Source organism: Harpegnathos saltator, unplaced genomic scaffold, assembly GCF_003227715.2.
Source record: "Harpegnathos saltator strain DR-91 unplaced genomic scaffold, Hsal_v8.6 scaffold539, whole genome shotgun sequence".
Classification (NCBI taxonomy): domain Eukaryota; kingdom Metazoa; phylum Arthropoda; class Insecta; order Hymenoptera; family Formicidae; genus Harpegnathos; species Harpegnathos saltator.
Window position 1 is genome coordinate 1,429,632 of NW_020230359.1, and position 13,965 is coordinate 1,443,596.

At 50.9% G+C, this 13,965-nt stretch overlaps 1 protein-coding gene across 1 annotated transcript in view; it reads left to right on the plus strand.

The window, feature by feature from the left end:
- Window positions 1–41: 41 nt before the first annotated feature.
- Window positions 42–13,965, plus strand: part of Tis11 (Tis11 zinc finger protein) — a 28,959-nt gene continuing 15,035 nt past the window's right edge. Inside the window, exon 1 of the mRNA XM_025303267.1 lies at window positions 42–875. Within this exon, the coding sequence (XP_025159052.1) occupies window positions 819–875 (57 nt within the window). The 5' untranslated portion in view covers window positions 42–818. The remainder of the gene's footprint in view (window positions 876–13,965) is intronic.

Here is a 13,965-nt window from a genome sequence, read left to right on the forward strand (position 1 = left end):
CAAAGTTTATCTCTACGCAAGACGGAAAGATAGAGAGACAGAGAGAGGAAGAGAGAGAGAGAGAGAGAGAGAGAGAGAGAGAGAGAGAGAGAGAGAAACAAAAGAAGAGAGGAGAGAGAGACGGGTGGCCGCGATCGACGGAGTCGGCGAACAAAAGTGCCAAGTTCAAGTTCGTAACGCGCCCCGCTCGCGTACAAGATCGCTCGCGGCGTCGACGGCGGCGACGATACGACGACATAGCAGCAGCAGCAGCAGCAGCATAGCATAACGAGAGGAGAGACGATCGCTCGCGATCGTCAAGTCAATACACAGAGTAGCCGGGTAGATCCGTGCAGAGCACGAAGCAACACGTTCGTGCGATCGTGCTCGCTCAACCGACCGACCGACCGACAGAACGTTCGAGTCACGTTGATCTTCCACGCTTTTCCGCGTGCCCCCCCACCCTCGCCATTTTCGCCATTTTAGGTTTTATCAACGCGTTCCGACACACACGTACACACGTACGGAATACCGTTTTACGCGTGGGTGCTTCTAATGCGAGCTACGACGGCGGTATAGCGACGCGTACGGTCGGAGTGGCAGTTCTTTTGTGTTCTCCTGAGGAGAGTTCTTCAGCGGCCCGCACGAGTCCACGTGTTGATAACACTTCCAACGATTCTCGACGTTGCTGCTGTTGCTGTTGCTGGCTACTTTCTCCAGAAGCTTCGCTGCCTGGGACGAAAAAGATACGAGCCGTCAGAGGAAGAGGAGGAAAGGAGAAGGAGCAGACCACAGACGTTTCGGATACACGGTGTGTTTTTGTGTGCGAAACCGACGACATGTCGACTGCCGTCATGAGCAACGCAATGTTCGACTGCACCGAACACTTGTTTAAGGTGAGTCGCCATTTATTGTCAATTGACCATTTCGACCGCCCGCGCTGTGCGTATTATCGTTGTTCCGTCGCGGTACCGCTCGATTCCGCTCGCGGTTTTCCATTGGAGCGTCGCTACTCGCGTCGTGTACTCACCACTCACCTCGTCGCGCCTTGATTTATTTGGGCCGCGAGAGATTTGCTCTCGGCGGGTAAATTGTATCGAATAACGAGAGTCCGAGTGCTCGAGAGTAACGTGCAGAGGTATAGTACGATGTAGTACGATGGGGGGAGGGGGGAGGGGGGGAGGACGGGACGAAGCGAGGACACGTAGTAGACGTAGCGAAGATGTTCGCGGCGGACTAGACGCTCGCGTCGAGCGAGCGAGAGAGACACGAGAGAGAGAGAGAGAGAGAATAGGATCTCAATAGAATTCGTTTCCTTCGCAAAGCATTCGTGGATTCGCCGAGGTTTTCCACCTCGGTTGAAGGTTCGCGGCATTACGTTGGTGCAGGATTGTCGCCGCTCGGAATTTAGGCTGATCGAAGCAACTTCGCCCATATATATTCGTCTCCCGATGCGAGGTGCTTTTATTACTTCTCACTGTAGTCGCGAGCGGCGAGCAGCGCGCGCACCACACGGTCGTGTTATCTTCGAGATTCGACACTCTGTGACACGAACTCTCTGTGAATGTTTACGAAGAGCAGCGTAGAGCGTGTTCGGTAAGGAACGGAGCAGACGAGGCGCGCGCGCGCCCGACAATGACCAGGCCGGTGCTAATTAACAGCGAGATATTTCTCGTATTTTGTAACATTGAGACTTTTCGACGAGACTTCGCACGTCGTCCGAAAAAAAATTGCGAGAGAGAATCCGCGCTTGTTATTTCACGAAACGCGCCGACCGAGACCGATCCCCGGCACGCAACGATCGCGTTGCGTTCCCATGAATTATTTACGAGATATGATCGAGAAAAAATGAAATATTAACGTCGCGGCGGGACGACGCATTAACAATTCCCCCGATGTTATCGTCGCGGGACGGACGGATTCCATGCCGGGGCCAGATTGTGGATCTCTCGCTTCCACATTAGCCCCGTTCGCGCTCGCGATATTTCCGAGGACAGGACGACGGCAGGTCGGCGGGGGCCGCGCACGCAGAATCGTGTGCGGTTGCGCGCGGCAAATTTACGAACGTGCTCGTAAGCGCCTAACGCTATGGAAATATCGCGGTGGATATCTGGGAAACGTCCAAATTTCTTCGACGAGATACGTCCAACGGACGTGTGTGGACATCGTCGTTAGTTGGACTTTTCTCGTCGATATTTGCGAACGAGTTACGTATTTATCGTGCCTACGCCAATCCTCGTCGTTTCTTGCGCTGCGTTATCTCTCTCTCTCTCTCTCTCTCTCTCTCTCTCTCTCTCATATTCGTCATTCGGCGGCGTTGTCGCTTTATTATCAATTATCGTCAAACGTTGTTGCACAATCTCATCGGCCGAGAAGGAAACATCGAGAGACTTCGATAATGACGATAAAAAATGTGTAATCTGTAGATTTCACAGATTGTGTGTGTGTGTGTGTTTGCATAGCTGAGAATATGAGTCGTGTACGTATGCATGAGTAACGTGGCGACCATCGTTTTTCTTTTTTTTTTCGTTTTTTTTTTCTTCTACATTCGACGACGGAAAAGTGATAAAGGTTACTTTGAGAAATTTCAATGCCAAGAGCAGAAGCTCCGTTGGTACCGGCCGTTTTTAATTGTCATTTTACACTTGACAACAAGTTTACGATTGCACGGCCGTGTGTGGAAATTATTATGTTAAATTTCTCGTTTATTACAACGATTATCATTATCCTCGTCGTATCTCCCAAGATGTGCGCAATCTTTCGAAACATCGACATTTTTTACCGATAAACGTCGATTATCGGTATCTAGAGTCAAGCTACACACATGTCGATACGACACACAGCGGTATTTTCGAAACCTCCTCATTGACTGAAGTGTTTTCTCAATCGCTCCGCGACTGATTAAAACGAATGTCCGGGAATTTATCGCCTAACGTGCTTGTCTAACGTGTGCGTACGTGATATACGTTCAACACACACACACACACACACACACACAGAGAGAGAGAGAGAGAGAGAGAGAGAGAGAGAGAGAGAGAGAGAGAGAGAGAGAGAGAGAGAGAGAGAGAGACATTCGCCGTACAATCGACTTACGTCGGCTCGCCGAATCTGCACTCGTTGAATTCATCGTCGGTCCGTAAACAGGCTTCTATTCAGATATGAGCTCATTGAGAATGACTCGCGTTAATGATGCTAGATTCCTCAACAATCGAAACGGTCTCTTTCTCTCTCTCTCTCTCTCTCTCTCGGTTGTGCGTGGTCAACCACAGCGCGGCTGTTTGTTCTCCGTTTCGCGTGGATAAACCGAAAGGCCTTTATCAGTCGGACAGATCGGGAGAACACGCGCGACGTAAATAAAAGGCTGTCGCGCGCGCGCGCGAGTCGGGCTAGCAAGGGGAGACTCTCACCTTAGAGAGAAGCAGGCACAACACTCTCTTTGGTTTCTCCTCCGACGCGAGTTTCTCTGTGTGACGCGAGCTAGTCTCCCCGGCCGGCACGAGTATCTCGAGTCTCGATTCGAGAGGAAACGCAGAGCGCGCGCGCGGCGCGGTCGAACGCGATATCGATGTTTGCTGTTGACGCGCTCCGATATCGAACGTATCGTCGGGCGAGAGTCGAGCGACAGTCGAAGGAGTCGCCTGTGTGTGGACTTTACTAATGGCGGGACGATCGAAGGTACTTGTACATTTGAGATATTCTTGTTGTCCGATAATGTCGTCGATAAATTTCTTTCTTCATTCTTTTTTCTTCCCCCCCGTTGAGTCACGGGTATCAATTGCTCCGCGCGACTGCTGATTAGAGCGAGTGTTTGAGAATTTATTGCCAGCCTGTCTAGTGTGTGCGTACACGATATAATGTATTAAATAGAAAAAGAAAGTCACCAGAGTATGATATCGGCTTTACAATCAGCAATCGGTCGGTAACATCGCCGTTTGTCGGGAGATGCTTTTGATGTTTCATCTCAAGTACTTTTCGTTGTGGCGTTCAGTTGAGAGAAACAGAACCGACTCTGAAAATCGGGTAGAAAACGCGTAGAAAAGACGTAGAGAGCGATTAACTCTATAATTCGTCTTGCTACAGAAAGGAAACGCAGCTTAACGGAAGTCACTCGCGCCAAGTATCCGCTGCCCGATTAAGGATACACACAAGTCACAGTTCAACGCGTGACTCACATTCGGTCCCGTTGTATTCAACAAATTAACGATAGGCCATTACGATTGCCTCGCTTTTGACTTACGATCCATTTATCATACAATTATTTATTGACGCGTGACTCCACACTATTTAGTTTCGCAAGGCCTCTCGAACGGCAAGCGTCGCAATTTGCTTCGTCGCGAATGACGATCCAGTGATCCGTACACGGTGAGAAAAAAAGAAAGTGCATAAAAAATTGAACGTATTAATTCGACTTGCGTCGTGTGTACTCGACGGGCGACATGTCACACCACGGTCACCCACCACAAGAAGAAGATCACGCCGCGCGTCTCGAAGCGAATCTCAATTTTCGCGACTCGAAGGGATCGACTCCCCTCCTTTTTTGCAGCGCGATTTTACGAGCGTGTGCTTTGGCTTTTGGCGGTATCAGTTTTTCGCGCTGCTCGTCTCTCGGATATGCCGAGAGACGCGAAGAGGCGTGGCGAGACGAGACGAGACGAGACGAGACGAGACGAGGCGAGACGAGGCGAGGCGAGGCGCAGCGCGGCTCAGCTCGGCTCGTCGAGAATCTGCGCACTCTTCTCCTCTTCTCCAGCGACCAGCGGAACCGCGCTGGTACTTGGTGGTACCACTTGCGCTCGCACACGCTCGCGTGCCCGAATATGTGTGCGTGCGTTGGTGCGTGTTGGATTAAACAAACGCATTCTCGTTGGCGCGCGCGCTCTCGCTCTCTCTCGCTCTCGCTCTCGCTCTCGCTATGCCGCTCCGTTCGGTCGCCAACGCCGATGTCGCGCAGAGACGTGACAGAAGAGAGACGAGAGAAACATGTTTTTATTAAGTTTCATACCGGCAGTTATTATCCCCCCCCCTCTCTCCCCGTCGCGACACGCGCGACATCGGCGGGAAGGCAGGAATATTTAACGGAGAAACTCGGTGCGCCGACATTTAACGGATATGCGCGCCGCGAAGACATTGACACTTTCACTGCCGAAAGACGCCTTATCCGGCGAAGAAGCCGATGGCGCTCTCATTATTTGCGCGCGAGCGTTCAGTATGCTCAGAAGGCTCGCGGCCTTCGGATAACGACTGTCGGCAACCACTTGAGCTGTCCACGACGTGTGTGTTGCTATGACGGAAATAACTTACGGGCTTATAACTTTTCTCGACTCCGAAATTCTCGACTGGTAATCCCGCAACGGTTCGATCGACGATGTTTGAGTGACAGTGCCAGAGACACAGGCAGTTGTCGGCGAACAATGCGGCTCGTGTTGCTGTCCGAACGAAATAAGGAGGAAACTTGCAACGATGGTGGGTAATGTTACTTGGACAATATATGGCGCAATCTTCGCAACAAAGACCGCGTGGTCTGCGGGAAAATTTGAACGAATTGTCTCGATTGTCGCGCGGTGATTTATCGATATTTATTTATGTGTCACGTACGTTTGAAACGATTATAATTTTTCCTAGGAATTTAATTTTACACAAGATGACTAATGTTGTCGCGCAATGTTCCGTTCGATGTATTATTATCCGGTAGAAAAAACAACGATACACTCTCCGACGGGAAGTTTACCGGGAGCGACGACGTTTCCCTATTCTCGGTTGAAGTCAATTTCGCGAAGATGCATGCTTGAGGCATGCCTTGGATTGCTCATCGTATAAATTTCAGGCGAATATAGCAGCCTCGTGTGGTGTATAATGGGTGGAATTTTGCGGAGAATATGTGCGTTGTTGTTAGGCGGTTGCTATTTGTATTAGAAATCGGAATGTCTGCGTGTCGCGCAGACGCCAGATCGAAATCGTTTCCGATGTTTTATTTATTTTCGAGTTCCAGACGGCCGGCGACGGGCAGCGATCCCCGTTCTCACGTGTTTGAAATGTGATTTTGCGTATTTACTTACGCCTTTTGCCGCAACCTCCAGGCCTACAGGCCCGATACAATCGTGTTCACTATACTATCGATTTGTTGTACGTAATCTGTCCCATGAGTCAACGTACATACATATCTGTATGATACACAAATTATCATCATGAATTTCCTTTGCCTTGTTATTTCGTCATCACAAATAAACGAAAGATCGCGACTACCAGATTGTCCGTCTTCTATTTGCGACGCGGTCGCTACTGAGTACGTTAATTACTGAAAGTTGTTATCATTATATTTTATACTGATCTTTTGTTGCAAGAGTGTATTAAAATATAATTTATACGCGATATGCGAAAAAAAATTATTTTCAACAATTTATCGCACGAGTAAAGAAAATCGCGGACCCGGCGCGAATCAGAGTAGATTCGATTTATCAGATATAGAGCCGAATACGTGCGAAACACGACGGGGTGGGAATGCAATAATTTGAGACAATAACCCCTTTCACACACACACACACACACACACACACACACACACACACAGAGAGAGAGAGAGAGAGAGAGAGAGAGAGAGAGAGAGAGAGCTGTCCCATACACGTGTAATATCCAGGCGATATCGAGGCGATACAGCGTGCATTGCGAAAGGGACGATTGCGATCTCTGTGTAAACATCATTTTCATCCTTTGTTTATCCTTGCCTCGTCCATTACGGCGAATAATACAAGGATACGAGGTTGCTTCATCCAGAAAGTATTGCGAAACCGCCTGTTTTTTTCCGTACATGTGTGTACGACGCGATATATCGCCTATGCGTTATCGCCGTCGTGGCTGACACTGATGGAGAGTTCTAAGCGGACTAAACGACGACAACGACGGCGGCGGCGGCGGCGACACGTCGACGCTTCGGCGGTCGTCTTTTTCTATTCAACGTGGAACGTGTAATAATAGACGTCCGAGAAATCGATCGCTCGCACGCGCACTTTGCGCAAACTGCTAATCTCGACGGCGACGAAATTCTCTACCGCGGTCGATGAGGAGGCTTCCGGCAGATAATTCATATTCTCATAAATAAGCACGCGAGGCGGAAAGAGCGGACAGATTTTCGACTTCGCGACAATATCGAGACCGCGAGCGTTGTTCTTGAGAGCATACGCGCGCGCGCGCGCCCACATGTCACTGCGCGTCTTCGTCTCTTCATCGTAATTATGCGTCGCGCGCGCGCATGTGTGTGTGTGTGTGTGTATGTGTGTATCATATGACTTCCGGTATGAGTCGGTTCACTTGTCATTTCCCGTCTTATTATCATGCGTTCGTGGCTAGCGCGGTTAAGCATACGCCAGTCCTAAAAGAAACGAAGAAAACAAAAAACAACTCGTCTTGCAAATAATTAAATATCGCGCGTAACAATGTACGCGACGCGCGTTTATTCCCGAACGGAAACGAAGAACGCATAATTCCCGGTAAGGTCGGCGATTGCCGCTACGAAAAACTCTAACGTCGAAGACGACGAACGGTTCTGCTCGTCGGAGAAAGTAACGAGACGTTTTCTTCGGTGGATTAATTTTTATCGTTCGGTACGAATCGCGGTGCGACAAATATGCGGAAACGCGAGCGCGCAGCGTGAGACGCATCATTTTTTTTCACCGCGTGCAGTTTGGGCAATTTGTCCGGCACCAAAGAGTGCCGTCCTTATTGCCCCCGTTTGTCGCGTTTGTCGAAGGACAAATTCTCGACGTTGATGCTCGTCGCTTCCTTTTCCTCTCAATTCGTACTTTGCTCAACGAACGAGTCTTCTTTTCTCCCTTTTGGACGGTAATCGCGCCGTGACTTTCCTCGGCAATTTCTCCTCGGCTCGATTTCGAAACTTGTTCGATCGGTTGGACTTTCGACTTTCGATATTCGACGACCGTGAGCGCGATCGAAATCGAAGTTGGCCCTCGCCTTGGCGATTTCGGGATAGACGACGATTTTGAATAGTCGGAGGAGGGGGGGGTTGTGACGCAGGTGCAAAATCTCAGGTTTTTTCACACTTGACACTCACGAGAGGTTGAAATTTGCAAAACTGGTGAAGTTTGCACGTCCGGTCTCCTTGGACTGTGTGTATGCGTGTGTGTGTGTGTCGTCTCTCCGAAAGGCAAAGACGCGTGCTCACGCTCGCACGCCAATGCAATCTGAATTTTTCTAAAAGTGGAAACCTCTTCCCCTGCCCCCGCTCCGAGCGAGCAACGTGCCCAAGCCAGTACCGGCAGCGGCAACAAAAAGCCGCTCGGTAAACGCGAGCCACGAAGAAGGGGCGTAGGAACCTGTTGCTTCAGGTTCGCCTGTGCCTAAGGAGCGACCGAGGGAATGAAAGAATACTCACGGGGGAGGGCAGTGAGACGGAAAGGGGGGAAATCGGGGCCCCCTCTCTTTGTGCGCGTTGCCTCCCGTACTGGCCGAGTCTCAGCACCAGTGCTGTAACACGTACTAACGGGCACTAATCTTTTGTGCTCCTCGGAACTTTTTCCACCACCTCCTCGCATCGACAAATTCTCTCATATTTTCTGAAAAGAGCCGCCCTTCACAAAAGGATGATGACGTGCACGCACGCGCGCGAGAGAGAGGGAGAGAGAGAGAAAGAGAGAGAGAGAGAGACTCGGCTCGTTTCTATTGCAATTCGCTGCGTGGCGTCGTGGAAACTTTTTCGCGAGGCTTTGTGAGCAGGTTCAGCCGGTTTTACGAGGGATTTTTGTGCGATCCCAATCGCGCGCGTTTGGGTGGTTGACGAAACTTGGCTGACGATGCAGAAGCAAGGGAAGAATGTTGCTGCGTGCGGGAGGCTTTCGGTGACTGTGAAGAAAATATTGTACAATCACAGCCGTCGCACGCAAGCAGAGCTTTCTTTTTACGAAGGAATGTTTATCATCTCACATGTAGATTGCCAAGCTCCGTTGAAATCTTCCGAACGTTGTTGGAAAGAATTCAACTCATTCATCGGGGAATTCAAAGAATCCGAATATCGATGCTCGAAAGTCGATACTCGTGCCTTGACTTTCCGACTCTCGAGCGTGACGATTGCGTGACGATATTTGTAGTGTGCAGAGCGTTATTTTTTCCTTTATTTCTTATTTTTTCAACAAGGGCGATTGTAAAAAGACAGAAAAATGCTTTATTCGCGTTGCCTTTAAATTCGTAAAGGACTGCATGTGAATGGCGGTACGGTGCAACGGGTTCTTTCCCCCGCTCAAAAGTCCGCTAGTCCCTTTCCCATATCCATGAAAAGAAACTGCGAGCACAAAAGACACGCAGAGGGAGGGACACGGGCCATTTCCGCGCACCTTGCACTTTCTGCGCCGCTCGCTCTCTTCGACGTTCCTCGAACGTCGCGCGTTAACCTTTCGCGGTTCGAGATAATCTCAAGAAATCGCCGCGCCACGTCAAACGTCTCTCTCTCTCTCTCTCTCTCTCTCTCTCTCTCTCTCTCTCTCTCTCTCTCTCTCTCTCTCTCTCTCTCTCTCTCTACTCTACTCTTTTGCATCGATATTGCGTCGGCGTTGCGCAACGTAATAATCAATTTCCGTTTTGCCCGATAATCCAGGGCGTTGCGTAATTTAAAAGGATCTAGTTGCCCTTTGCAAAGGGTGGCGCGGAATTTGGTTGCGTGAGTCGAAAAGTAATCTCGATTATTTCTCCCAGCGTGTCACGCGATATCTTGGATTTTGCAAAACGGACAGGAGCCTGCTGCGTGTTACTATTTGTATCGAGATGGGGGAGAAAAGTAGCTTACAGCAACACGTCGCGGAGTAACACTTAACGTTCATGGTGTTTCCTGTAACATGCCCGGGATTTTATCGTCGAGCCTAATAATATCGTGATAACAACGTACCTCACAGAGATGTTCAAACGTGCTGTTTCGTGCGCGCGCGCACGCGAGAAAGCGAGAGTATCGAAGAGGCAGGCGTAGTGTCCACCGCGTAGCCGCATTTCGACGACTCTCGATTTCACTTTCACACCTGATTTACGGGATGATTCTCAAAGTTTCCAATCGAGGCTGTTTCGGCAGCCCCGGGGGAGGGGGTGTCGTCACGCTCTAGAAAAAAAATTCAGGACCGGTTTTCCAAGCGGTTTTGTGTTTCCGTTCGCGCCCCGCGCTGCGAGATACGTCGATTGCGTTCGCGATAGTTGACGCTGCGAGGGTGTGAATTGAAAGCAGGCAAAGAAGAAAGATAAAGGAACACGCGTCTTCAACGAGAGAAGCCGTGATGCTAATTATTATACGGTGCTGCTGTTTCGCGGGAAATGGGAGGATTACTTTTCTATTTAGTCCCGAAGGAAAGAGAGGGGGGAGGAGGAGGAAGAGGCGCCATGTTCTCGGCGTAAAAATTTAGATCTGAGACCTAGTAGTAGAAAGTCTGATCTAAATATAACGTGCCCCCATAGACAATCGGACGCGCATCTCGCGCGTGTACAACAAAGTGACAGGCGCGCGTGTTACACGCGTGGGAAAGTTGAATTTTGAAGCTGCACATTCGCCTGTGCTTTTGTAGGTGTAAATAGAGAACGCGCGCACGACGTGGACGGTCCGAGGAGAGTCTGAGTCGCGAGCGGTGCATCGTTACTGGCCGAAAGTACGTTTAAGTTACGTTTAATTAAAATTCATTACATAACGAAGCATAACGAAGTCGCGCCGAGCATGAGCTTTATTCCTTCGCTCTCGATGCAGCGATAAATCGAGTTAACCGCGCGAGCGCGAGCAACGGCGGTAACACACGCGACTCAATTAAGAACTGGGAAGAAACAATTTCCACGTGTCAGAGAAATTTTCTCGTGCTGCAGCCGTCTTACTTTCTTCTTCATTAAAGTCACTAATTACTAATTTCTCTCTCTCTCTCTCTCTCTCTCTCTCTCTCTGCGCGCGCGCGCGTACTCTCATACCGCGCCGCGGAGGCCGCTATTATTTCGCCGACGACGGGAGCGTCGCCTTTTATCGGCGCCGTTTATCTTTCGGTCGCCATGAGTAATGTCGGAGTATCGCAATGAAACAACACATCCGGCAACGTGCGATCCGCTTGCAATTTCACCGCGAGACTCGGAAATCCACGTGAATCGCCCGCTCGGGCCAAGTGTGTGCTTCAGAAATGTCCGCGAGCGGAAAAACCCGCGAGCGCGTGCAAATTCGGTGACTCGGCGCGGCGGCGGGCGGCGGCAGCGCTCGTATTTCTTGCTGCGGTGTATTTCCTGCCGTCTCCGATTTCGGCCGAAATTGAGGCCCGCGCGCGCGCGCGGGGCGATACGTTTTCCGGGTGCGTTCGCCGATGGTACAGGGCAAAGCTGTTTCGACACTTTTTAACCGATCGTTTAGCAAACTGCGAATCTACGAACGAACGATCGAACGGCGAATGAATTAGTCAGAAGGCGCGCGCGCGCGCACACAAGGCGAGGATCAAATATAATTCGAGCGGCTGATGCTAAATCGAACGAAGCGGGAGGTAAAAACGTTTTAACGTTCTGCGATCAAGCGCGGTTTTTCGGTCAAGTGGCTGCATGAAACATCTGGAGGAATTGAGGCGCCGCGGTGCAGAGACGAACATTTTGCGATGTTTTTCTCCTTCCCTCACGGCGCAGACTGTGCAACGCGACGCAAACAGCACGTTTGTTTATCGGCCGAATATTACGCCAATGATCACACTGCACAGCTTCACGATTATGACGCGTGTAATGAGAAGCGAGGCGTCGAAAACCCGCAGGATCGCGTGTGATTGAAATCGCGTATTTTCTGCACCTCGCCGTGCCGCCGGAAATAATGCTGTATTACCGTTAATTCGTCGTGATATCATTGGCGATACGGTATTCTTCCGTGAATTTTTCCGCCGCGAAGGTCTTCGGAAATAATCGAAAACGCCTTATTTGCGCAGGCACTCGGATTGTTGCACGCGCCGCGGTGTCTCTTCGATCCTCGCTGTGACAAACAAGTTCCTTTGTTCGTGCTTTCAAGATGATGAACCTCCTTTTTCATTGATACATCAAGATTTAGTCCTGTTATTTCTTTTTTTTTTCTTTTTTTTTTCTTTCGGTGAAACTAGCAAAAAATGTTCTCGCCGGATCAAACGTGTGAATCCGTTGGTGGACTACGGCCGAGCCTTGGCGATGATTCTGCTGCGTGATTTTCGGTCAGCTCCGTTCACGACTGATCTAACTCGATCACGTAATGACGCGCGGTGTCTTCGTGTCGTGTGTCGCGCTACGAGAATGAAAAACCGCGGAATGCGGCCCGAAAGTCTCCTCCCACGTTCTTTCCTCCTCGCTTTTCTGCGAAAGAGAGCAAAGCGGGGAAGAACGTGTAGGAGAGAGCGCGAGAGGTCACAGAAGGAGAAGGAAGAGAGCAAAGAAGAGGTAGGAGGAGAGAAAGGTAGAGAGGGGAGAGAGAGAGAGAGAGAGAGAGAGAGAGAGAGAGAGAGAGAGAGAGAGAGAGAGAGAGAGAGAAAAGGAACAACGAAAGATGCGAGAGAGACAAAGAAACCCGGGGAACCGGCATGAAAACAGCTCACCCTTCTCCGAGAACATAAACGTACGTACACTCACCGTGCACACGCCACACACACACACACACACACACACACACACACATGGCGCGCGCCCCGCGCATTGTGTATGCACACGTCACCCGCACGTGTGCGCCGCGCGGGCGCGCGCGCGTGCGTGCGTGCGTCTTTACGCACAGGAAAGTCTTCGCGGTCACGCGGCCGACGCCTGAATCACGCGTCTCATATTTTACGAGCAGTCGGGGCCTCGTATTCGCGTATTTCAGTATATTCATACATCAGCCGCGTGTATTTCATCGCGCTATACACGACGACGGATACGTGCGCCTCGCGCTGCCGCTCGGCACGTGCGATTGTTTCCTTAATTACCGATCGGCCCTGATCTCACGGTAACGGGAGGGAGGCCGCACGCAGACTCGAATGCTTCGCAGGAGGCATCGAGGAAACGATACCGCGCGCGCGCTAGTCGAGGAACGCTGTATCCGATAATCATCAGTGATGTACACACTGTTGATAATGTACCTTTGCACATCCCGAGCTCAGGATGAACTTTCGGCCGGCATGAAAAATCTCTACGCGGGATTAACGACACTTTGACGCGCGTGCAACGAGATTACGCGGTTTTCGGAATCACGTCAGAATCACGGAATCGTGTCGGTCGCTGCGTGCGCCGCTCATTAGAGCGTAAACAGCGCTCTGTTTAACGCTGAGCGTCGGTTACCCTAAAGGAGCAAACGCGCGCGCCGCGATTTCACCGACGGTAGACCGGAGCTAACCGCTGTTAATCGAATCTCCATTCTCCGCGTTGGAGCCGGCCGGCGCGTTACGATCCGGGACGAGGTAGCGAGTCGTTCGGCAGTTCCTTGTGAGCTAAACAGGGAAATATTCGTAAACAGATCTCCTTCATTTCGCGCGTTCGAAGACGCTTTTTCCGCGCGAGTGTGTGCGCGATGGAGAGATACGCGGCGATGAAACGCGGGAAAGCAGCACAAGTGTTTCTCCCGCCCGAGGAAAACCGCTGCCGCCGCCGTGCCGCGCCGCGCCGCGCCGCGCCGCGCCGCGAGGAAGGGGAAAGGGGTAATCGCGATTTTTGTCCAACGAAAGCACCGTGCTCGTTAAAATCGAGTTAAACGTGAGTCATGCCACTTTGCAGCTCGATCGCTCGAATAGAAGGCATGAATGCGGGCCTAAAGTCGCGTCATCTGCATTCATCGCTTGTTCGCTCGTCAAAACTAATCGCAATAACCGACTCTGAGCGCTCGGCCGGCGGGTGTGTGCGTATGCCGTGGCTTCCCAGGCGGTTCTCGCGCTTCTCGCGGGTAAATTTAGAGTGCCGCGTAACGTGCCGTCGGCACGTTGATCAACAACACGTCGTGTTACGGCTGACCAGGCGAAGCGTGTGTATGCCCCTTCGTGTATTGTCTCTCGGGGCGTCGAGCCG